A 26341-nucleotide genomic window follows, 5' to 3' on the forward strand; every position below is an offset into this window, starting at 1 on the left:
TGTAACAAATTGTTACAATGCAGAGAATGCAGTCACAGCTCCTATTCTGGTCATGTAGACACCAGATCACACACTGCAGTGAATCCGGCAACCCATACTCCCGCAATACCCCACACAGGATACCCCAAGGGACCTGGTCATATGCCTTCTGATGGGAGTTGGACTCCACCAGGGTTGCCCCTTGTCACCAATCCTGTTTGTGATGTTCATGAACAGGATTTTAAAGTGCAGTCAGCAATTGCAGGGTGTCCAGTTTTCATCTCTGATTTTTAAAGATGATGTGATTCTGTTGGCTTCATCAGGCGGTGGCCACCGATGCACACTGAGCAGGTTTGAGGCCAAGTATGAAGTGGTTGGGATGAGAAACAGCACCTCCAAATCTGAGACCATGATTCTCTGTTGGAAAACGGTGGATTGTGCTCTCTGAGTCAGGGGAGAGTTACTGCCCCAAGTGGAGAAGACCCTGAGAAGTTCATGAGTGGGGGTAAATTGGAGATCAATAGACAGATTGGGGTGGTGTCTGACATTGTACCGGACTATCGTGGTATCGATGTAAAGAAGGAGTTGAGCTGGAAGTTGAGACTCTCAATTTACTAGTCGATTTACACTCCTGTCCTCACCTATGGTCATGACCTTTGGGTAATAACTGAAAGAATAAGACTGTGGATACAAGCAACAGAAATGAGATCCCCCTGTCTGGTATCTGGGCTTACACTCCTGGACAGGGTGAAAAGCTTGATTATCCGGGAAGGACTAAGAGTAGAGCTGCTACTTCTTCACATTTAAAGGAGCCAATTGAGGTGGCTCAGGCATATGGTGAGGATGCTCCCTGGCCGTCTCCCTAAGGAGGTTTTCTAGGCACATCCAACTGGAAGGAGGCCCCAGAGAAGACCCAGCACATGCTGGAGAGATTATGTTTCCCAGCTGGCTTGGGGATGCCTTGGGATTCCCTGGGAAGAGTTATAGGAGTTGGCTGTGGATAGGGAAGTGTGGGATGAGCTGTTTGCTCTGCTGCCACCATGACCCAGATCTGGATAAGTGGAAATTGTGAAACTGTTACAATTTTTTTACCATTTAAACAACTACGTTTTGTAGGCCCAGTTGATTTAACTAGATGAAGTAAATATGGCATTTCAGTACTTCGAGTGTAAAACCTCTTGTGTTATATCAACTGTTAAAAAGAAAATTTAACACTGACTTTTTGATATACAGTCTGGTCCGTAAGTAATTGGACAATGAGAGTTTTTAGAATTTTGCCTCTATATGCCACGATGGAGTCTAAATTAAACAACCATGATATGGAAGTAGGGTAGACAGTTAACTTTTAAGGGGTTTAATAAAAACATCACATTGATAATTAAGAAATTGCAGACATTTTTACACACCATTTTCAGAGCCCATAACTGGACAAACTACTTATAAAGTATACATTATAAAGTAAACATTTGGGTGGGCCTCAAAGGATTTTCAGATTCAAAGTGGGCCCTCACATTCTGACGTTTTGGGTATGACTGCTATATGCCATCAAAAGTGTTCTTTACCATATAAACTACCTTATTAAGATATAATCATAAGATGAACATGCTATGTGCATTCATGAATAGTGCTCTTTTTCCACTCTCATCTTTTGCAAATGTTAAATATTAAGTAATAATCTGCAAATCACTTAATTAAAAAAAAAGAACTAAGCTATAATCACATACAGTAGTGTTCAGAATAATAGTAGTGCTATGTGACCAAAAAGATTAATCCAGGTTTTGAGTATATTTCTTATTGCTACATGGGAAACAAGGTACCAGTAGATTCTCACAGGCGATTCACACCTGTTTGTTCCACAAAATTGACGAACTCACTGACTGAATGCCACACTATTGTGAACACCCCCTTTTCTACTTTTTTTTTCTAATAGCCCAATTTCATAGCCTTAAGAGTGTGCATATCATGAATGCTTGGTCTTGTTGGATTTGTGAGAATCTACTGAATCTACTGGTACCTTGTTTCCCATGTAACAATAAGAAATATACTCAAAACCTGGATTAATCTTTTTAGTCACATAGCACTACTATTATTCTGAACACTACTGTACAAATATGCTGAAAATTCAAAGTGAAAAATGGAATGAAATTTCTGTTTACATGCAGTGTGACATTGAGTTCAATTTGGAAAATAATGCTGTTTTAACAGTTCTTCTTTTGTTAATGTTATTGTTGATTCCTCCTAGCTGGATGATGCTATAGTGACCTAGTATAGGTGAGAACCAACAAAGAGCCTGTCATCCGTCTATTTTTAAAACCTCAGCAGCACTACTACACACTAAGAAACAGTGAATAATAATTACAATCTGACGTCCAGATTTAAAACTGCACCTTGGCTTCGAGTCGCAGCTGATCAATGATGTTCTCTGCCTCTGCATGCTTAATCAGCAGCGCGTTGTAGTTCTCCTACAGAGAGAAAAATACCAGCTCATACTTCCAGACCTGATTCACAAATCTGAGAAAAGATCTCAGTATATTTATTTAACAATCACATATCAGTTGTAGCAGTGTAAAATGCTCTCTGCTGGGGTCTGTAGAGTCTGAGGTTCAGTGAAAGGTCAGGATGTGTGTGCATCAGTACCTGTAGGAGCAGCGTGTCCTCATCCTGGCGCAAGATGAGCTCATTAGATACTGTGGGACCAGAATCTGCTGGAGTCTGAGGTCCATCAGCATCGCTCAGTGCTTCCTCTGTCACACTGTCAGTACAGTTTAAGGCCAAGGGTGGGTTAGACCGCTTCCTCCAACAAAATCTGCTCTTTGGGGGTGTGTAAATATTTTTTGGGAGGCGAACTCTGGGTTCCACTTGAGAGTAGTCGGGTGTGCAGTAATTCAAAGATTGTTTTCTGTGAAGTCAATGAAATTAATACATTAGTCTGTTTTAATGCAAACCTATAAAACTAAACTACTGATTAGAAAAGACATATTTCATTTAACTTGAATTTTTTGTAGAATTTTTTGTGCATGTGAAACTGAAACAAACCTGTTATCAAAAAAATTGTTCCTAACTTCAATAAGGACTTGATTTTCCATTTGCAAATAAAAACTAAACACAATACCTTTTTTCTCAGTTTGAACTCATAAGAGTATCTTCTTCTGTCAAACAAAACAACAAGAACAACATTACTGTGATACTGTTGTTGTTCTTTCAGCTACTCCGGTTTGTCCAGGTTCACCGCAGCGGCCACAGCCAGATGCACACTGGTATTTTCACACACGTTTTACACCAGATTCCCTTCCTGACACAACTCCAGTTTTACCTGAAGAAACACACACAGCCCCTGGTGTTCTGCAGAGGTCTCCCATCCAAGTACTAACCAGGCCCTGCACTGCTTAGCTTATGAGATCTGACAAGATCAGGCTTGTAGTGCAGCAGATAACAGAATATTTACACAGGAAACCTTCAAATGGTGATACAAGCACCAAATTCAGCACAAATACTCCTTAGACATTACTCTTTTGGAAAAATGGATTAGCCATTTGACTTTTCAATAGGCAGCAAGGTAGGGGACAAATGAAGAATTAATTAAATTCATTACAAATGCTCCCATGATATCGAAAACTATACCGCATAATTTGTCTGAACATAAAGATTCCAAAAAGGTATAGTTTGGACTACGAGGGCTGTCAATAAAGTATAGGTCCTTTTTATTTTTTTCAAAAACTATATGGATTTCATTCATATATTTTTACGTCAGACATGCTTGAACCCGCGTGTGCATGTGTGAGTTTTTCTACGCCTGTCGGTGACGTCATTCGTCTGTGAGCACTCCTTGTGGGAGGAGTCGTCCAGCCCCTCGTCGGAATTCCTTTGTCTGAGAAGTTGTTGAGAGACTGGCGCTTTGTTTGATCAAAATTTTTTCTAAACCTGTGAGACACATCGAAGTGGACATGGTTCGAAAAATTAAGCTGATTTTCCGTGAAAATTTTAACGGCTGATGAGAGATTTTGAGGTGATACTGTCGCTTTAAGGACTTCCCACGGAGCGAGACGTCGCGCAGCGGTCCCAGGCGCCGTCGTCAGTCTGTTTCAAGCTGAAAACCTCCACATTTCAGGCTCTATTGATCCAGGACGTCGTGAGAGAACAGAGAAGTTTCAGAAGAAGTCGGTTTCAGCATTTTATCCGGATATTCCGCTGTTAAAGGAGATTTTTTTAATGAAAGACGTGCGGACGGGTCAGGACGCAGCCGGCGCGGTGCGGCGGCACAGGAAAAACACCTCCGTGTTGATAACCATTTGTAAAATCCAGGCGGCTTTTGATGGCTTTCAGTGGAGTGAGTATATGAGAAATTGTTTAACAGCTGGACATGTTCCAACTTGTCCTTAAGGCTTCCAACAGAGGTGTTTTTCCTGTGGCGGAGGCGAATGACGTCACCGACAGGCGTGGAAAAACTCACGCATGCGCACGAGGGTTCAAGCATGTCTGATGTAAAAACATATGAATGAAATCCATATAGTTTTTGAAAAAAATAAAAAAGACCTATACTTTATTGACAGACCTCGTATCTATGAATGAATGTTATGGAGTTATAAAAAAAAAAAAGACAACAAAGGTCAATTTCAGTTTGTAAAGGGTCAAAACTTAAAGTTGCTCAATTTTGGTAAAAAGTTATGCAAATTATTGGTTGAGTTAACGGGGTTTAAAAAGGAATACTTTGCACCATGTGTCATGCTTAGTTATGGGTAATATATGTCACACAGAATCCAATGGACATCATTGTTTGACCTTTACTTTGGAGACCAAACATTCAACACAGTCAAAATTCCATTTATTAATTTAACTGATTAATGAATTACTATTAAATTAAATGTGATATAGTGTTCAATATGACTGAAAATTCCGATTGAAAATTCAAGTGGCCAGTCAGTTATTTCAAAAGACTAATGTCTAAGGAGCATTTGTGCCGAATTTGGTGCTTGTATCACCATTTGAAGGATTGTTTCAGTTATCTGCTGCACTAATACACAGAGCAAACTGCCTGCAATATTCTGACTGATACTAATATCAATTTTCCTAAAATGGCTCTTTGTCCCTTTTCTTAAATTCTATGGACATGCAAATTAGACTGCACTGGTAACATGGCTTATACAGCTAATAGAGCGAGTGGGTTAAACCATGCTAGTTAGCTTGTGGAGACAAGAAAGCAAAAATGAAATAAATAAATAAAATAAAATAAATGCCATCATCTTGAACATCTCCAACTTAAAGCAGCATATAATAAGAAGAAACCAATTCAAATTTGAATGAACTGATACAACAGATCACATGAAAAGCAACTTTCTTTAAACTATATAATATCCCACAGACACATATGCCACCTGCTGGCGAGATGCCCACCTTCACATTAGCTAACAGCACAAGCTTTCAACTGTCAAGAAAAATATGATGGCCATTACGCTGCCAAATAAAATACGCAAAATACAACAGAAGGGTGAATGGGAAGACTGGAATTAAGTGATGGGTGGAACATATAAATGGGGATAACGACAAAACCTTTGACCAGTACCAGAAACTGCTCACAGCAAACTCAAAACACTGTTCTACAACCTTTTAAAACCTTTCAAATGTTGGTCCAGAATCCATAAGGAAAGGACACCACAGTGCTGTGCTGCCACCTGCCGAACACTGGCACCTGCTGGATGGTTCAGGAATGTGCATCCAAGCTCATCAGTAAGTTGTATAAATGCATTAATTGTAGGTTGAAAAACAGACACTTTATTGTTTTTTATTTTAAAGACAGGTTTTATTCAGGTAAAACCCTAAAATGAGCTTCTAACCTAAAAAATAAAAGCACTATTAAAAGCTATGTCTTGTTTATTGCACTGTTATAATGCATGACTGTGGATGAATAATGGGTTGGCAATAGATGTTGGACTTAATATAGGATAACATTCAAAATTGCTTGTTGGTGACACTTCTAATTGGAGTGGCACTACTAATTGAGGTGGTAATGGGGTGCAACCACAAGTAGATGAAGGTTACACACAAAAGGTACCAAACTATTCATTCAGGGGAAATGCTCTGACCTGGACTCATCCATAGCAAGAGTTTTGGCTCTGGCTTTGCACAAGCTTGGCGGACTTTGTAGACTTGCAGTCTGACAGGTAGATTTTGAAGATTCTGTACGGACGTTGCCAAGGGACTGAGTTTGTGAATGTTTGGCTTTAAGAGAGCCCTGCTTCATTCTGCTTTGACAAGGACTGTCTTGCTCATGACAAGTATTTCTTGTTCCAACAAGCAGCTCTTCTGAAAATGTATCTTGTGGCTCAGGACCAGGAGAGGAACCGGGACTTCTCTTGTCCCTTTTGACTGTGCTGGACAAGTCACTTATTTGGCTGCTGCTTGACCCGGTAAAGCTTTCTGTGCAATCTAAGACCAAAGATGATTCAGACAAAATCCCTGGTGCTTCAGCAAGCTCCTCAGCAGTGAAATGACGGAGGTGCGGAAAAAGGGTGGAGCTGATAACTTCACATTTCTTTTCTCTGCAATTACTCCTCTCCCATTGTTCCTCTTCAGATTCACTGTCCTCCGTTATGTTACAATATCTTTCTACCGTAGTGAGGAGGTCTTTGTCCTGCTCTTCCATGGTCTGCTTCACATCTTCTTCTGTCTGAAACATCACGTCATCATCTGCAAAAGAACAATTCAGTGATTAATAAATGGGACAAACATGCATCAATGGTGAGTATAAGTCTAAGTATAGACTACTGGTAAGCAACTTTGGCATGTTGTGTGGGATTAACCACTTTCTACTGGAAGTGGTGAAGACTATGGAAATGGTGGAAGACTTCAGAAAAAGGAGAACAGCAACACTTTCAGTGTCCATATTTGGTGAGCAGGTTGAGATGGTGTATGACTAAAAGCATCTGTGTCTAATTCAACACCAGACTAGTTCAATAGTTAAGGGGAGCATGCATTGGTGCTGCACTTTGCAGCATCCACAACACCATGGAACTGCCTTGGGTGTTGGATGGCAACAACTCAGCAGACAACTGATTTATTCCAACATCTACAAAATAACCATCTATCTGCCAAAGCCAGGTGAAACATGGGTGTTCACTTGATCTTATCCAGTTACTGAGGTCCTCAACTCTCAAGCACCTGAATGCTGAATCATGTACATATGAATATGTGGCCACATGGCCAAATTGTCAAGGCTGGTGCTCCCTCACAATGCAAGTTATTCTTTCATTCCAGTGGTACCCAAGGAATCTCTGAAGAGACCTAGTACTAAAGACATTCAGTCACTGCCTTAGGCACTGGTTAACATCTGAGTCTTGCAACCATACATACTAGCTTATGTAATCAATGAATAAAAAAATCTACCATTGTTCACTCACTCACTCATCTTCAATTATCTTATCCGGGATCGGGTCACAGGGGCAACAGCTCTAGCAGGGGACCCTAGACTTCCCTTTTCCGGGCCACATTGACCCCCTCTGACTGGAGGATCCCGAGTCGTTCCCAAGCCAGTGTGGAGATATAATCTCTCCATCTAGTCCTGGATCTTCCCCAGGATCTCCTCCCAGATGGACGTGCCTGGAACACCTCCCTAGGAAGGCGCCCAGGGGGCATCCTCACCGATGCCTGAACCACCTCAGCTGGCTCTTTTAAACATCAAGGAGCAGCGGCTCTACTCCAAGCTCCCCACGGATGACTGAGCTTCTCACCCTATCTCTAAGTAAGACACCAGCCACCCATTTCATTCCATTTCAGCCACTTGTACCCGTGATCTAGTTCTTTCAGTCATGACCCAACCCTCGTGACCATAGGTGAAGGTAGGAACGAAGACTGACCAGTAGATCGAGAGCTTTGCCTTTTGGCTCAGCTCCCACTTTGTTACAACAATATGGTAGAGCGAATGCAATACCTCCCCTGCTGCACCAATTCTCCAGCCTATCTCACGCTCTATTGTTCCCTCACTCATAGACAAGTCCATGAGGAACTTGGGGCAAGACCGCATTCCCTACCTGGAGTAGGCAATCCATCGGTTTCCTGCTGAGAACCATGGCCTCAGATTTAGAGGTGCTGATCCTCATCCCAGCTGCTTCACACTCGGCTGCGAACCGATCCAGTGAGTGTTGGAAGTCACAGGCTGATGAAGCCAACAGAACCACATCATCTGCAAAAAGCAGTGATGAGACTCTGAGCCCACCAAACTGGAAACCCCCTCCACCCCCCAACTACACCTCGATATCCTGTCCATGAATATCACAAACAGGATTGTTGACAAGGTGCAGCCCTGGCGGAGGCCAACCCCCACCTGAAACGAGTCTGACTTACTGTCGAGCACCTGAACACAGCTCTCGCTTTGTGAGTACAGAGATTGGATGGCCCTGAGAAGGGACTCCCTCACTCCATACACCCACAGCACCTCCCACAGTATCTTCCGGGGTACCTGATCATACGCCTTCTCCAAGTCCACAAAACACATGTAGACTGGATGGGCATACTCCCAGGCACCCTCCAGGATCCTTGTGAGAGTGAAGAGCTGGTCAGTTGTTCCACAACCAGGACGGAATCCACATTGTTCCTCTTCAATCATAGGTTCGACTATCGGCTGAACCCTCCTTCCCAGCACCCATCGGCACTCCTTCGGCAGTGTCCCAGACCTCAATGCAATGTTGAAGAGATGTCTCATCCAAGACAGTCCCTCCACACCAGTGCAACAGCTAAATAGTCTTTTTATGGTCCATTTGAGCACTGTTGCATTGCTGCAAAATGCAATTTAACACTGGGGTTAATAAAGCATTCCTCTGATCTATCTATCCATCCATCCATCCATCCATCCACCCACCTACTGGGAGGTTGTACAAAAACTAAACTAACTAAAGCTATGAATGTACTTCTGCAAAACACAAAATTTATTCAAGAAACAAAAACTCACAGAACAAAGGCATTGTGTCATCGTGTGGCAATGTGTTGTGGTTTGAGCCCATAAATCAGGCACATCAAAGTCTCTACAGTATACCTCCCTCCTGGTGAGGGGACCAGAGTAGTAACCTGGATTACAATCTCCATACTCACAGGTTTCCTCAATTCCGACATTATCCACCGCCTCCGTTAGTCCAATGATGCCATTTTCATCCATCTGTCTGTGAAAATCATCCTCTTTCTCATCCTCAGTTTCATCCTCAGACGCTGCAGAACTGGTGTGTGATGCTCGGATTTGGGCAGGGGTCCAGAACAGAAACCCCACAGTGGTGCTGTTCTCCCGCTCCTCCATTCACTCTTAAGTTTCAGTAACTTTCTGTCTCTTTGTTGACCTCAGTCACTGTTTCACCCAGGGCCTGAAACACTGTCCATCGTTTGTCACTAATCCACGCCTGAATTTGGATCCAACTGTAAAGGCATGCCTGAAAATGTCTTACAGATAGCAGAGCTGATGGCGTCTCATTGATCACTCTTCAATGGAGTAAGTCCACCAGCCAGTTATCATTGATAAAGTTTCTGAAAGAGGAGAATAGAACCTCAGGCTACGATCTTAAAAATCAGACAAGAGGAATGGCACAGAAATAAAGAGTCAATATCAACTGTGTCTAGTAGGACCCAGAACAATTTCCCGTAATCCCATGACTCATTCTCAAATGATTTGTTTGAACTTAAAAAGATGTTTAAGATCTAATTTGCAAAAGCTTGGTTTAGTTTTAGAATCAGTTCAAAACATATGACATTTAAAACAAAGTTAATGCATAGGCTATTGAATACATTTTACAATCAATCTCAGTTTTAATCTACTTTGGGCACATTATACTTTTAACATATAATGCTGTTGGTTTAGAGTGAAAAAAGTCAAGTCTCACAACAAGAGGTTTAAAAGCAGTTTCAATCAGTTCATTGTCCAGACTGCAAAACACTGGAAAATGCATTACAGTAAATGCTGGTAATCATGTGAGAAACTGTAAAATGTCAGCTTTACTTTTTAGACATTGATACATAACCTAAAAAATAAATCAATACAATACAATAACAGAGCAAAAAAAGAAAAAAAAACTGTACAAACCAATTCATAGCTGAGGACAACAAAGGCATGTCCTAAGTTACAAGCAGGGAAGCTTTGTTCAAGTTGGTTTAGAGAAGCCACATCGCATTAAACACCCCTCCAAGCTCTCACACACCAGGACAACAAAACCGCAAACTGAGCTTTTCTGGTTCATACCAGACTGTCCAAATACAACCCATGTACTGTATTTATTTACTTAATCGTAGATTGTATTTTTATTGTCAATTATCTTGATGCAAAATCAATCATTTTCCATACCTGCTTATTCCAATTAAGGGCCATATGGGTGCTGGAGTCTATCCCAGCAGTCATTAATCATTACAGTCATTACTCTCTTTAACCGGGAATATTCCACCTTTATATCCTTTGACTAAGGTACTTATATCATGTTACCATATATTTCAACACGCTTTACTTTTTCTTGTTCCCCCCTTTTTAATATCATTATATTTATGGAAATACTGGAGGAGTGGGGTACAATCAGTTATACCTAACAGCCAACGTTAGCTTATCTAGCCGGCTGTAGCACCCTTTATCATAGCTTACAAAATAATTGGTTCTTTTCTGTTTGATAACCCCCATTAATTCATACTTTTCTCCACATTCAGCTTTATATGTATTCGTTAATACCGTTATTGTAGGTTTAACTATGCTATTGTATTTTATACACTAATTACTGTTTTTGTTTATCTTGTTAGCTTGCTAGGTACCATTGGCTCATTAACGGCTAATTTAGCTCTTCTAACTAGAACTAGCTTATTTTCGTTATTTACAATTTTATTTTACTTACTATTTTAGGGACTACATCTCTCGGCTGGCTTGGGAATGCCTTGGGGTTCCCCCAGAGGAGCTGGGGGATTTTTGTGTGGATCGGGAGGTCTGGGCGGCTTTGCTTGAGCTGTTGCCCCCGTGACCCGACTCCGGATAAAGCGGAAGAAAATGGATGGATGGATGGATGGATTTTACATGGTGTAGATTTTTAATGCTTCATCAGTTTATGTGTTCTTTTTAAATATATCAACATACAGTACCTTAGTTCTTAGGTTTCCATTTGATAGCATATATTATGCTTTTTTTTTATTTTCCTATAGTATGCTAGCAGAGTTACTTTAGATAGATAACAATACACATTACATGACAGCTTCTGTTTCTATAATAAAATACCATCACCATGACCAAATCTTCTCCTGTATTAATATTTATGTTTCAATACCTACTCCTGTATATTATATAGTACCATATTTATTGTATATGTTGTTTATTACCCTTAATATTTAAATATAGTTTTATATATACACTCAACAAAAATATAAACGCAACACTTTTGGTTTTGCTCCCATTTTGTATGAGATGAGCTCAAAGATCTAAAACTTTTTCCACATACACAATATCACCATTTCCCTCAAATATTGTTCACAAACCAGTTTAAATCTGATAGTGAGCGCTTCTCCTTTGCTGAGATAATCCATCCCACCTCACAGGTGTGCCATACCAAGATGCTGATTAGACACCATGATTAGTGCACAGGTGTGCCTTAGACTGTCCACAATAAAAGACCACTCTGAAAGGTGCAGTTTTGTTTTATTGGGGGGGGGGATACCAGTCAGTATCTGGTGTGACCACCATTTTCCTCATGCAGTGCAACACATCTTTTTGTGTACAGATCCTTGCAACATGGGGCCATGCATTATCCTGCTGCAACATGAGGTGATGTTCTTGGATGTATGGCACAACAATGGGCCTCAGGATCTCGTCACGGTATCTCTGTGCATTCAAAATGCCATCAATAAAATGCACCTGTGTTCTTCGTCCATCACAGATGCCTGCCCATACCATAACCTCACCGCCACCATGGGCCACTCGATCCACAACATTGACATCAGAAAACCGCTCACCCACACGACGCCACACACGCTGTCTGCCATCTGCCCTGGACAGTGTGAACCGGGATTCATCCGTGAAGAGAACACCTCTCCAACGTGCCAAATGCCAGCGAATGTGAGCATTTGCCCACTCAAGTCGGTTACGACGACGAACTGGAGTCAGGTCGAGACCCCGATGAGGACGACGAGCATGCAGATGAGCTTCCCTGAGACGGTTTCTGACAGTTTGTGCAGAAATTCTTTGGTTACGCAAACCGATTGTTTCAGCAGCTGTCCGAGTGGCTGGTCTCAGACGATCTTGGAGGTGAACATGCTGGATGTGGAGGTCCTGGGCTGGTGTGGTTACACGTGGTCTGCGGTTGTGAGGCTGGTTGGATGTACTGCCAAATTCTCTGAAACGCCTTTGGAGACGGCTTATGGTAGAGAAATGAACATTCAATACACGAGCAACAGCTCTGGTTGACATTCCTACTGTCAGTCAATCAATCAATCAATCAATTTTTTTTTTATATAGCGCCAAATCACAACAAACAGTTGCCCCAAGGCGCTTTATATTGTAAGGCAAGGCCATACAATAATGATGTAAAACCCCAACGGTCAAAACGACCCCCTGTGAGCAAGCACTTGGCTACAGTGGGAAGGAAAAACTCCCTTTTAACAGGAAGAAACCTCCAGCAGAACCAGGCTCAGGGAGGGGCAGTCTTCTGCTGGGACTGGTTGGGGCTGAGGGAGAGAACCAGGAAAAAGACATGCTGTGGAGGGGAGCAGAGATCGATCACTAATGATTAAATGCAGAGTGGTGCATACAGAGCAAAAAGAGAAAGAAACAGTGCATCATGGGAACCCCCCAGCAGTCTACGTCTATAGCAGCATAACTAAGGGATGGTTCAGGGTCACCTGATCCAGCCCTAACTATAAGCTTTAGCAAAAAGGAAAGTTTTAAGCCTAATCTTAAAAGTAGAGAGGGTGTCTGTCTCCCTGATCTGAATTGGGAGCTGGTTCCACAGGAGAGGAGCCTGAAAGCTGAAGGCTCTGCCTCCCATTCTACTCTTACAAACCCTAGGAACTACAAGTAAGCCTGCAGTCTGAGAGCGAAGCGCTCTATTGGGGTGATATGGTACTACGAGGTCCCTAAGATAAGATGGGACCTGATTATTCAAAACCTTATAAGTAAGAAGAAGAATTTTAAATTCTATTCTAGAATTAACAGGAAGCCAATGAAGAGAGGCCAATATGGGTGAGATATGCTCTCTCCTTCTAGTCCCCGTCAGCACTCTAGCTGCAGCATTTTGAATTAACTGAAGGCTTTTTAGGGAACTTTTAGGACAACCTGATAATAATGAATTACAATAGTCCAGCCTAGAGGAAATAAATGCATGAATTAGTTTTTCAGCATCACTCCGAGACAAGACCTTTCTGATTTTAGAGATATTGCGTAAATGCAAAAAAGCAGTCCTACATATTTGTTTAATATGCGCTTTGAATGACATATCCTGATCAAAAATGACTCCAAGATTTCTCACAGTATTACTAGAGGTCAGGGTAATGCCATCCAGAGTAAGGATCTGGTTAGACACCATGTTTCTAAGATTTGTGGGGCCAAGAACAATAACTTCAGTTTTATCTGAGTTTAAAAGCAGGAAATTAGAGGTCATCCATGTCTTTATGTCTGTAAGACAATCCTGCAGTTTAGCTAATTGGTGTGTGTCCTCTGGCTTCATGGATAGATAAAGCTGGGTATCATCTGCGTAACAATGAAAATTTAAGCAATACCGTCTAATAATACTGCCTAAGGGAAGCATATATAAAGTGAATAAAATTGGTCCTAGCACAGAACCTTGTGGAACTCCATAATTAACTTTAGTCTGTGAAGAAGATTCCCCATTTACATGAACAAATTGTAATCTATTAGACAAATATGATTCAAACCACCGCAGCGCAGTGCCTTTAATACCTATGGCATGCTCTAATCTCTGTAATAAAATTTTATGGTCAACAGTATCAAAAGCAGCACTGAGGTCTAACAGAACAAGCACAGAGATGAGTCCACTGTCCGAGGCCATAAGAAGATCATTTGTAACCTTCACTAATGCTGTTTCTGTACTATGATGAATTCTAAAACCTGACTGAAACTCTTCAAATAGACCATTCCTCTGCAGATGATCAGTTAGCTGTTTTACAACTACCCTTTCAAGAATTTTTGAGAGAAAAGGAAGGTTGGAGATTGGCCTATAATTAGCTAAGATAGCTGGGTCAAGTGATGGCTGTTTAAGTAATGGTTTAATTACTGCCACCTTAAAAGCCTGTGGTACATAGCCAACTAACAAAGATAGATTGATCATATTTAAGATCGAAGCATTAAATAATGGTAGGGCTTCCTTGAGCAGCCTGGTAGGAATGGGGTCTAATAAACATGTTGATGGTTTGGATGAAGTAACTAATGAAAATAACTCAGACAGAACAATCAGAGAGAAAGAGTCTAACCAAATACCGGCATCACTGAAAGCAGCCAAAGATAACGATACGTCTTTGGGATGGTTATGAGTAATTTTTTCTCTAATAGTTAAAATTTTGTTAGCAAAGAAAGTCATGAACTCATTACTAGTTAAAGATAATGGAATACTCAGCTCAATAGAGCTCTGACTCTTTGTCAGCCTGGCTACAGTGCTGAAAAGAAACCTGGGGTTGTTCTTATTTTCTTCAATTAGTGATGAGTAGAAAGATGTCCTAGCTTTACGGAGGGCTTTTTTATAGAGCAACAGACTCTTTTTCCAGGCTAAGTGAAGATCTTCTAAATTAGTGAGACGCCATTTCCTCTCCAACTTACGGGTTATCTGCTTTAAGCTACGAGTTTGAGAGTTATACCATGGAGTCAGACACTTCTGATTTAAAGCTCTCTTTTTCAGAGGAGCTACAGCATCCAAAGTTGTCTTCAATGAGGATGTAAAACTATTGACGAGATACTCTATCTCCCTTACAGAGTTTAGGTAGCTACTCTGCACTGTGTTGTTATATGGCATTAGAGAACATAAAGAAGGAATCATATCCTTAAACCTAGTTACAGCGCTTTCTGAAAGACTTCTAGTGTAATGAAACTTATTCCCTACTGCTGGGTAGTCCATCAGAGTAAATGTAAATGTTATTAAAAAATGATCAGACAGAAGGGAGTTTTCAGGGAATACTGTTAAGTCTTCTATTTCCATACCATAAGTCAGAACAAGATCTAAGATATGATTAAAGTGGTGGGTGGACTCATTTACTTTTTGAGCAAAGCCAATCGAGTCTAATAATAGATTAAATGCAGTGTTGAGGCTGTCATTCTCAGCATCTGTGTGGATGTTAAAATCGCCCACTATAATTATCTTATCTGAGCTAAGCACTAAGTCAGACAAAAGGTCTGAAAATTCACAGAGAAACTCACAGTAACGACCAGGTGGACGATAGATAATAACAAATAAAACTGGTTTTTGGGACTTCCAATTTGGATGGACAAGACTAAGAGACAAGCTTTCAAATGAATTAAAGCTCTGTCTGGGTTTTTGATTAATTAATAAGCTGGAATGGAAGATTGCTGCTAATCCACCGCCCCGGCCCGTGCTACGAGCATTCTGACAGTTAGTGTGACTCGGGGGTGTTGACTCATTTAAACTAACATATTCATCCTGCTGTAACCAGGTTTCTGTTAGGCAGAATAAATCAATATGTTGATCAATTATTATATCATTTACCAACAGGGACTTAGAAGAGAGAGACCTAATGTTTAATAGACCACATTTAACTGTTTTAGTCTGTGGTGCAGTAGAAGGTGCTATATTATTTTTTCTTTTTGAATTTTTATGCTTAAATAGATTTTTGCTGGTTGTTGGTGGTCTGGGAGCAGGCACCGTCTCTACGGGGATGGGGTAATGAGGGGATGGCAGGGGGAGAGAAGCTGCAGAGAGGTGTGTAAGACTACAACTCTGCTTCCTGGTCCCAACCCTGGATAGTCACGGTTTGGAGGATTTAAGAAAATTAGCCAGATTTCTAGAAATGAGAGCTGCTCCATCCAAAGTGGGATGGATGCCGTCTCTCCTAACAAGACCAGGTTTTCCCCAGAAGCTTTGCCAATTATCAATGAAGCCCACCTCATTTTTTGGACACCACTCAGACAGCCAGCAATTCAAGGAGAACATGCGGCTAAACATGTCACTCCCGGTCTGATTGGGGAGGGGCCCAGAGAAAACTACAGAGTCCGACATTGTTTTTGCAAAGTTACACACCGATTTAATGTTAATTTTAGTGACCTCCGATTGGCGTAACCGGGTGTCATTACTGCCGACGTGAATTACAATCTTACCAAATTTACGCTTAGCCTTAACCAGCAGTTTCAAATTTCCTTCAATGTCGCCTGCTCTGGCCCCCGGAAGACAATTGACTATGGTTGCTGGTGTCGCTAACTTCACATTTCTCAAAACAGAGTCGCCAATAACCAGAGTTTGATCCTCGGCGGGTGTGTCGTCGAGTGGGGAAAAACGGTTAGAAATGTGAACGGGTTGGCGGTGTACACGGGGCTTCTGTTTAGGGCTACGCTTCCTCCTCACAGTCACCCAGTCAGCCTGCTTTCCCGGCTGCTCGGGATCTGCCAGGGGGGAACTAACGGCGGCTAAGCTACCTTGGTCCGCACCGACTACAGGGGCCTGGCTAGCTGTAGAATTTTCCACGGTGCGGAGCCGAGTCTCCAATTCGCCCAGCCTGGCCTCCAAAGCTACGAATAAGCTACACTTATTACAAGTACCATTACTGCTAAAGGAGGCCGAGGAATAACTAAACATTTCACACCCAGAGCAGAAAAGTGCGGGAGAGACAGGAGAAGCCGCCATGCTAAATCGGCTAAGAGCTAGTAGCTACGCTAAGCTAGCGGATTCCTAAAAACACGCAAAGTGAATAATGTGTAAATAATTTAGAGGTGATTCAGCAGAATGAGTGCTTTAGTTAAGGCACGTAAAGATTACACTGGGAAACAAATCGTAATCTAGATAACTAGATCAATCTAACTGCGCAGATTAAACAGCTAACAGATACAGAAAAACACCGCTGTGCTCTGGAACAGGAAGTGATACAATACCGCAGTGATATACCGCAGCAATCAGCATGCCAATTGCACGCTCCCTCAAATCTTGCGACATCTATGCAATGTGCTGTGTGATAAAACTGCACCTTTCAGAGTGGCCTTTTATTGTGGGCAGTCTAAGGCACACCTGTGCACTAATCATGGTGTCTAATCAGCATCTTGATATGGCACACCTGTGAGGTGGGATGGATTATCTCAGCAAAGGAGAAGTGCTCACTATCACAGATTTAGACTGGTTTGTGAACAATATTTGAGGGAAATGGTGATATTGTGTATGTGGAAAAAGTTTTAGATCTTTGAGTTCATCTCATACAAAATGGGAACAAAACCAAAAGTGTTGCGTTTATATTTTTGTTGAGTGTCTTATCTTTCTTATGTCTTATCATTTATTATTATATATACTTTTTCTTGAGCCGCATGGGTGGGTAGGGAGAGTTCCCATGGGATAAAAAAGCTTTTCAACCTACCATCCCTGGTTCTCAAAACCAGGCTCCTAAGTGGCTCTACTCTACTCTTTTCTACTCTTCTATTTCACCCTTCCTTTTTAGCAATGTGTAGGCACTGTGCCACAGACTGCCAAGGTTAGGCCCCCCCATCTTAACACCAGCCTGGGAATCAGGTAATCAGATAATCAAATTAATTTCATGTCTTATACAGTATGTGAAATTAGTGTTGTGACTGATATGGCTTAAAATTAAAAGCAACTCTTAAGAGAGTGATAACAGGATCAAAATAAACTATTTTAAGTTGCAGAGAAACATGACACCAACAATCTGCATGAGGTTTTTTTTTTTTTTTTTGTAGTGTGAAGGAGAATATGTGGTTGTGTTTGCCACAGTACACATCTTGTTTGTTTCATCAGTACTGCAGATTACAAGAGGATTATTCCCACTGGATTTATCTGCCACACAAACGAGCAGAGCATGTGTGTGGTATCACATGGACATATCCAGAGAGTTTTAATGTTGATAAAGACTCAGCATGTATCGATCATAGACACGCTGTGCTCTTTCTAAAAGCCTTTCAAATACAAATGAGCTGTGAGCCATCAAGAATAACCAAGATGGATTTACTCACCGTGCATGTAAAGTAGAGCACAAGAACGGAGAACACACAATTCTCTAAACACAACCAACTACTTTTGCCAAGAAAACTGTTTAGAATTATGTAATGCCAAATTGCACTATACAACAGACCACTTTACACAATTATATGGTATAAAATATAATTATAATGGGCCAATCCATTTCTTTTCATTAAACACTTCTCACTGTTCAATCTCAGAACTGCATGAAAAAGGAAAATGCAAAACATTAGGTCTCAACTTCTTGGTTGTGAGCAGTCTGGCGTCACGGCCAAGAAGTTGAGACACCAGTCCATGCAACCACTGAACTAAAGAGAATGTAGTACCAACAGGCAACACACTGTTGTGGTCTGGAGAATTGGTCTGGCTCCTTTTTGTCGTTTCCTTCTCTTTTCCTGTGTTTTCTGCCAGTGCAGCTCATCATCATCTACACTGTGGTTGCAGCAGGACTGCATCAGCGGTGTCCTACCTAAGCCTCAGCTGAACAGGAGGAAGGTGCCACATTTTTCCATCTTCGGAGTGGTAATACTGGCCTCGAGTTTAGTCATATTTAACTTTCTTGCTCCTCATCTATGTTTTCCCCCTGTTTGGATTTATTTGGTTCTTCTAATATTTTTGTGTTTTTGTCTTTTGTGCAGTCTGCAGGCTCCACTGACCCATCCCAGCTTCCCGCACCTACAACCCATCTTCCAGTGTTTTCACCTCCGGGTTTCCACCATATCATATCATAGCATCAGCACTATTACAATACACTGTTAAATTAATAATTTAACATACTTTTTTGTCTTCATGGATGGACAAGCATGCAGTTTAATTATTAAACTGTTGTGAATGCTGATGTAATCATCAACAGTCCAAGATGGCGGCAGCGCTTCCATAGCGCCACCAGTGGCTATTGTCTAAAATGCATCGGAGTGTCATCTCTTTGCCTGAACATAGTGGTAGCTAAAACACATCCCTGACAAACACCAGTAAAGTCAGAGATTCTGCCCCCACTCTAGCAGCACAGTACCTGTGTAGACGCCAGCTATGATGTCCAGCAGCTTACTCACGATCATACAAGTATAACGGACGTCCAGCATGGTCAAACAAAATCAAACCCTTTGTAAAACTCAACACAAGCTGCAAAGAAGAACTGCCAATATATATGCATGCGCTCATTGAGCACTTGCAAGCTACAATGTCCTTAATGGTTTGCTTCTTGGGTCTAAAACCAGACTGCAAGTATGCAGAACTGAATCATGTTAAAAATATATGACAAATTAATCAATAATGAAACTAATCATAAAGTCCAAATATATTCAAAGTACAAACAGAAAATCAGCCTAAGCAATTAGAACACAAAAACATCGTAGAATAATGATTTGATTATCAATATTTTCACTGACTAATTTCTATTTATCAATAAAACACTATAGAAATCTATGATATGTTTGACAGAATTACTTGAGTTTGGAATAGTACTGCTTTATTTTTTTCTTCACTTGTACCATGACTATTGGGCCATCAGCCAGATTCAGACCACATCCAAAATACAAAAATAAAAAGAACAGAACATTTGAAAAACATTTTCAAATTCACAAATTTCACATAGCTAGTAGTGAAATCATGGACCTGTCTGTGGTAAGAATGCAATGACTTATAAAAAAAAACCTCACCTGTTGCTTTTCTTTTGCTGCCTTGGCGGTTCTGACAGAACTATGGCTTTAACCCAAGCTGACATATGGGGCGAATTACAGAGCTCTAAACCCCTTACAGGGGGCTTCACGGCTGCACATACGGGATTGTAATACACAACAGACAATCACCTAACTGTCTGGACACTGTCTGGTCATTTGTCATCTGGTCAAGATCAGAGTCATTTAATATAGAAGATGTGCTGATACTGCATCCCAAGACAAATACTCGTATTTTGCTATAAAATATATTTTTGTATACTGCAGACTCTGTCTCAATGCATATATTTGCATACTGCAAGTACATTACCAGTGTTGGGGAGTTGTTACGGCATATATTATGTGCCAGTATTCAAAGGCACTGGCACATAATGTCGCCAGCACATATTGTCCCAAGCAACAATATATACTGATAATCAAGGCACATACTGTGCTAGTCATCAGAGCAAGAAGTAAAACTTGATGTTTAACTATGAATTGTTTGTTAATAAAATCATTGGCATTCAGCGGGTGGTGTCATCTGATCTGAGGTTGTAGCCTAAAAGGTGTTGTTTTTTGCCAGCCCAGGGGGGAGGCTCGCGGTGATCTTGGGGGTAGGGGGAGGAGGAAGCCCGCGGGAGGCTGCAGGCAACCCCACTGCCAGAGACCGTCGTGTGTCAACTGCTAACCCACGACACGGGCAGCTGGCGTACGAAGGTCTAAAAAGTAGGCTTCTGGTGGTTGTGCATGGGGTTCGGCTTTGGCGTTTTATAGCTGTGAGCGCATGAAAAGTGCCACATTTATTTTTTTGCAAGCCTTCTCGACAGCGCCAGGACTTTTCGCAACCAGTGTGCACAGAACCGAAGAAGATGGTTTGATCCATCCTGTACTGACTGCAGATGCTTCTGCGCAGCAGACTGCAGAACGCCACATTGTTTCAGCATGACTTTTAGCACTCAGATGTTGGCCAATTATTCAAAGCGCTCGGGTGATACTGGCTCAGTAATAATAAAAATGATGAAGCCTCACGGGACATGTTCTGGCATGTCCAGCTCATGCACAATCACAATCGGATATTCACACGACTGCAAAGCAACCGGAATCCGTCTGAAATCCACCTGAAAGCTGTCCTGAGAGACCAACACCGAGGTGGTTTTGTCCCGCATAATGAACGGAGCCATGGCGCGTCCCTCCGCTTTTCTTTCCATGAAAAAAACTCCTGTAATGGTGGAATGCGCCGGAGAAAGTGCTGATGTCCACATCTTCTGCCTTTTTGTGAAAGTCAGACGAGGTCCCGGATCAACAAAGCTTTCACGTTGGAAATGATCTGGTTGTTCCAGTAGGGGTGTCAGCCTGTCGAAGGGGGCTGGGAGCGCGCCACGCTCTAAGCAGTTGTGGGCCGTCCTTAAAGCGGCAGTAACACCCCGTAATCTGTTTAATCCCCATAAAAGCGTCCCTGAAAGCCATATTAATTTTTCGAACGGTGTCCACCTGGAGGTCTCTCACAGTTTCTGGAAAAAAAATTGATGCAGCAAAGCTCCAAATCATTCAGACATTTTTTCGCAATAAAAAATAGACGAGAGGGGTGGACCACACCTCACTCAAAGCCTGCTCACAGGCGACTGACGCAACCGACAGGCATGAAAAAACTCACGCATGCGCACGAGGGTTCAAGCTTGTCTGACGCAATCACACGTGATTCAAATCCATATGTTTTTTTTTTTAAATAATAAGGTCGGATACTTTTCTAACAGACCTCGTATATACACACACACATACATACATATATATATATATATATATATATATATATATATATATATATATATATATATATATATATATATATATATATATATATATATATATAAGGTGTCCCAAAAAATATGCAACATTTTATCAGCAAAGAAAATGGTCAAAGCACATGTCTCGGAAATACATTTATGGCTGGATAGAAAGCTAAAAGGTTGAAGTTTTTCATACCAATGTCAATATTGGCCCTGCATTTTGTCAGTCTCTTAGACAACATGTTCAATGTAGGCCCCGCGTTGGCCAATTACGGCCTGCAAACGCTTTGGGGAAAGTGTCCTGTGGAATGTTTTGGATTTCTTGACAGATGTTTTCCTTCAATGCATCGATGCTTGGCATCAACATAAACTTCAGGATCTCTGCAAATAAAAAAGAAACATAAGTGATTAAGTTTGTAGCATTTAAGGGTCAAACCCGAGTGACACACGATATATATATATATATATATATATACACACACACACATATATATATACACACACACACACACACACAAACCTACCATCCCTGGTTCTGAAGACCAGGCACCTAAGTGGCTCTCCTCTACTCTTTTCTACTCTTCTATTTTACTCTACGAGTAGTATACTATGTATACTAGCATATTTCCACCTTAGAATTGGAAATGATATATAAGATATACCTTACTGAATTTTCATATACTTGCCGAGGATGGCACGAAAAAGCACAGACTTATTTCCATTGCGTTCCCCATGACAACACAGAAAAACAAACAACAAAGATAAAAAAACAAACAAACAGAAATAGTTAAAACAATGGACACAAAGCCATCTATATACATAAATTAATAAAATACAAACTTATTATGACTTTTCCATCTCTCACTCACTCACACACACACACACACAACTGTTGCGGCATGAAAATATGTACCAATGTTCACAGCACATATTGTCGCTGCTGCAGTGGATTGTATGTAGTAACACCCCTGGCACATATTGTCCCTGGTGCCAATATGTGCTGTAAAACCTGAACACATATTGTCTCTGGTGACAGTATGTGCCACAATGGGGCCACAAACGCCGGCATATATTGTCATGGTGCCAATATATGCACTGCGACAATATGTGCTGTAACAGGAGTAACTAGTCACATGTAATAGAGTTATGTACTTAAATTACAAAATAAATGTAACTAATCCATTAGAGTTACTGAGAAATACGTGTGATAAAATTAGTTACTAGTTAAAATATTGGTGATTACAAAGGGTTCATATTTAGATGTAATTTAAAAAATCTAATCATTAGGCCTGTGTTGTTTACAGTTATACTGAAAAATGTGTATCACAAAAAAGCCACTGACACAACTTTGATTGGTCCTTATTTTAAATGTGCACCACGACATCCTGTCTAGGCATCCTTTGTCTCAGCGTTGCCAATTTAAACACTTTGATACTAGATCTGGTGACCTTCTGACCTTCTTTAGCAACTAAAACTCCTACCTAGTGACTGGCAACAAATCTGGCAACTTTTATTCCACACAAACCGGTCAGTTTTGTAACAGTGGGATTGTTTAGAATGTCACTGCTCAGAGGACAGATAAGAGGGGAACACGAGAGATGCAGGAAAGGAGCAGATGTTCTCTGCAGGAGCCATGGAATCTTAATGCATGTTATTGAAGAACTTTTAATAAAGGTTTGACAGTAATCATTGATGTGAGGTCTACAGTGCCAGGTTTAAATTTATATTTTATGATATTATGTTTACTTTTATTGTCCAGTTTAAAACCTTTGGTAGAAAAGTAATAAAAAATACATTTACATGACTTTGATTAAGTCATTAAAATAGTTTTAAAAGTAGTCTTCCCACCAATGTCCACCGCAGTTTCTCCCAAGGATATACTTGACAACTGAACAGCTCCGTAAACAAAATAATCATTTATTTTATGGCTCTTGTTGCCACTTAGCTCTTATTGCCACCATTGTAGTAGTAATTACTTCAAAGAAAGGGGGATGTGATGGTTATTGTTTTACTTCTGACTACTAGGTGTCAGTAATGCTATTCAAATGTGTGTTAAGACAGAACAGAAAGTAGTATTCAACAGTACTGTCCACTTAGTGGTAGAAATGCGCCAACAGGTTGTCGATGTTTGTTTGTTAACAGTTGTTATGGACCACAATGGAAATAAGTGCTTGCACTTTCTTGTGTTATCCATTCATTACAGTGTTATTTTATGTTATATACTATGTCATCATAATAATAAATAAGTAAATAAATAAATACAAAACCCTCAATAATCACTACAGAAGAAGAAGCAAATGTAGTACAAGACTGGATAAACAGACGTACTGTGAGTTTGAAAATAACATTCAAAGCCAGATGTGGTATCCAACAAAAATATACTTGGTGCAAGTTTGAAGTGAAATAGAGTGTTGATGTGCTTTTGAAATGCTTCTTAAACATGCTGCTAGTGATCTAGCAAGCACTGAATGGACCAACTATATTTATTCAGAAGGAAATTATACAGAAACAGTAAACAATGATTAGATAAATACACAACTACAGAAAGTATTAGTATTAAATAGAAATCAATCTTTTTTTCTTTTTTTTTTACAATAAGTAAAACTAATTTATAAAAAATAACTGGAAGATATATTGCACAAAACTCTGAATAACTGTTATCTAGTCATCCTGCAAAAATGGGAGGAGTCATTCAGTCTGATTGCCACAGGTAGGAAAGACCTCAGGTGGTGGTCTGTGGTTCACCTTGGTGGTCTCAGTCTACGACTAAAGGTGCACTGACAGGACATTAGTGTGGCATGCAGGGAGTGGGAGGTGTTGTCCAGAATGCTGCGCAGCTTCCTCAGCATCCTCCTCTCTGACACCACAGACTCCAGCTCAACCCTGAGGATAGAGTGAGCTCTCCTGATGAACTTGTTGAATCTGTATCAGCTGCCTTCAGCCTGCTGCTCCAGCACACTGCCCCATTATATTAAGGTGCACATTATCTAAATATGCGTCTCATTTTCAAATATGAGAGTGATTGGGGCATGTTTGTGTTGTGAAAGTGTAGTGACACGGACCCACAACAGGGGGCGTAAATTAACGGACAATGAAAGAGTCAAATATGAACACTTTACTGTTGTGAAAAGCACAACCAAACACAGCAGATTACAGAATATGTACAATAGTCAATTAGCAAAGGTGACGTGTGGGCAGGCTCGAGGATAGAGGACGTCTGTCCTGAGAAGAACCGGAACCACACGATTTCCTCCGCCACCGAACCTGGAGAATACTAGAGCCGCCAAATCCCGAACACCCCAGGTGGCCACTGTCTCCGCGTGTCGGATCTGGTACTGCTGGCAAGGAGCAGAGACAATCAGATGTGGGTGTGTGAACACCCAGTAACAACAACGGTGGGAATTCCACCTCCACCTCTAACACACACTCGTGCAGTGTCTGAGTAACCACTTATCTGGATATGCAGGCTGAGAAGGTTACCTCCTAAGGTAGACAATATCTCGCCAACGAGGTGGAGATGACGTCCGGTCTTTATGGAGTGGGATGATGAAGTGTAGATGGGTGACAGCTGTCAAGAGATAATGAGTGACAGCTGTCACCCCCGGCTGTGTCCGTGGCGGCAGCGCCCTCTCGTGCCTGAAGCCCGCACTTCAGGCAGGGCGCCCTCTGGTGGTGGGCCAGCAGTACCTCCTCTTCTGGCAGCCCATACAACAGTTTGGTTAAGATATAATGTAAAATATATATTAAAATGGGGTTTTCAATGTTAAATTAAAATGGCCATACAATCTGTAATCTGGATCAGATCTGGGTCAAACTTTGTCAGTTGATAAAGGATGCCATCCTACATAACACTCTTGGATATGAAAGAAATTTGATCGTTTTTGTGTGAATTTGTTGTGATTTTGTTGTGAATTTTTGAATATTTGTTCAATGTTAAAGATAGGGATTTTTCCAGTTTTCCAAGATTTTTCCTGACTTTAACCTTGAAAATTGAATCAGTTCTTGCCTATCAGGATATGAAACTTCAGTAAAAAAAAAATTCATAACAATGAAAAATTGGGGGCTCAATGCAGAAACAGCACAAATGCAGACATGACTCCTGGATCGGAAAACACCGCAGGTTGTATCAAAAATTTCCAATCCATGAATTACATTGGTATCGGCACCCGATACCAATATTGGATCGGATTGGCCCCATCCCTGTGTTTTATGATTACACGGTACAGTTTCTATATTATAGCTGTTTAGCACATGATAGGTTTGGCAGTCAAACTAAATACTGGACCAATTACAGTCAATTTTGTCCCAAGTGAAACATTGACCTCAACAACATCTAAAAGTAGAGCCTAGTTTGTAAATCTCAGATTTCTTCTACAACCCCTGGCAAAAATTATGAAATCACCGGCCTCGGAGGATGTTCATTCAGTTGTTTAATTTTGTAGAAAAAAGCTGATCACAGACATGACACAAAACTAAAGTCATTTCAAATGGCAACTTTCTGGCTTTAAGAAACACTATACGAAATCAGGAAAAAAAATTGTGGCAGTCAGTAACGGTTACTTTTTTAGACCAAGCAGAGGGAAAAAAAATATGGAATCACTCAATTCTGAGGAAAGAATTATGGAATCATGAAAAACAAAAGAACGCTCCAACACATCACTAGTATTTTGTTGCACCACCTCTGGCTTTTATAACAGCTTGCAGTCTCTGAGGCATGGATTTTGTTATGTGTCGGACGCAGCTCGGAGAACCGACCAGCGTTTGAAGGACCCAGTATGAAATAAGC

At 41.0% G+C, this 26341-nt stretch overlaps 1 protein-coding gene across 2 annotated transcripts in view; it reads right to left on the reverse strand.

Moving 5' to 3' along the window:
• akna (AT-hook transcription factor) overlaps nucleotides 1–26341 on the reverse strand; it is an 82887-nt gene that overhangs the window by 52233 nt on the left and 4313 nt on the right. For both annotated transcript variants that reach the window (XM_034192400.1, XM_034192399.1), the window contains exons 2-5: nucleotides 9061–9483; nucleotides 6060–6663; nucleotides 2617–2878; nucleotides 2367–2441 (exon numbers count right to left, since the gene is read on the reverse strand). In XM_034192400.1, coding sequence (XP_034048291.1) covers nucleotides 2367–2441; nucleotides 2617–2878; nucleotides 6060–6663; nucleotides 9061–9259 — 1140 coding nt within the window. In that variant the 5' untranslated portion in view covers nucleotides 9260–9483. The remainder of the gene's footprint in view (nucleotides 1–2366; nucleotides 2442–2616; nucleotides 2879–6059; nucleotides 6664–9060; nucleotides 9484–26341) is intronic.

Source organism: Thalassophryne amazonica, chromosome 17 (assembly GCF_902500255.1).
Source record: "Thalassophryne amazonica chromosome 17, fThaAma1.1, whole genome shotgun sequence".
NCBI lineage: Eukaryota > Metazoa > Chordata > Actinopteri > Batrachoidiformes > Batrachoididae > Thalassophryne > Thalassophryne amazonica.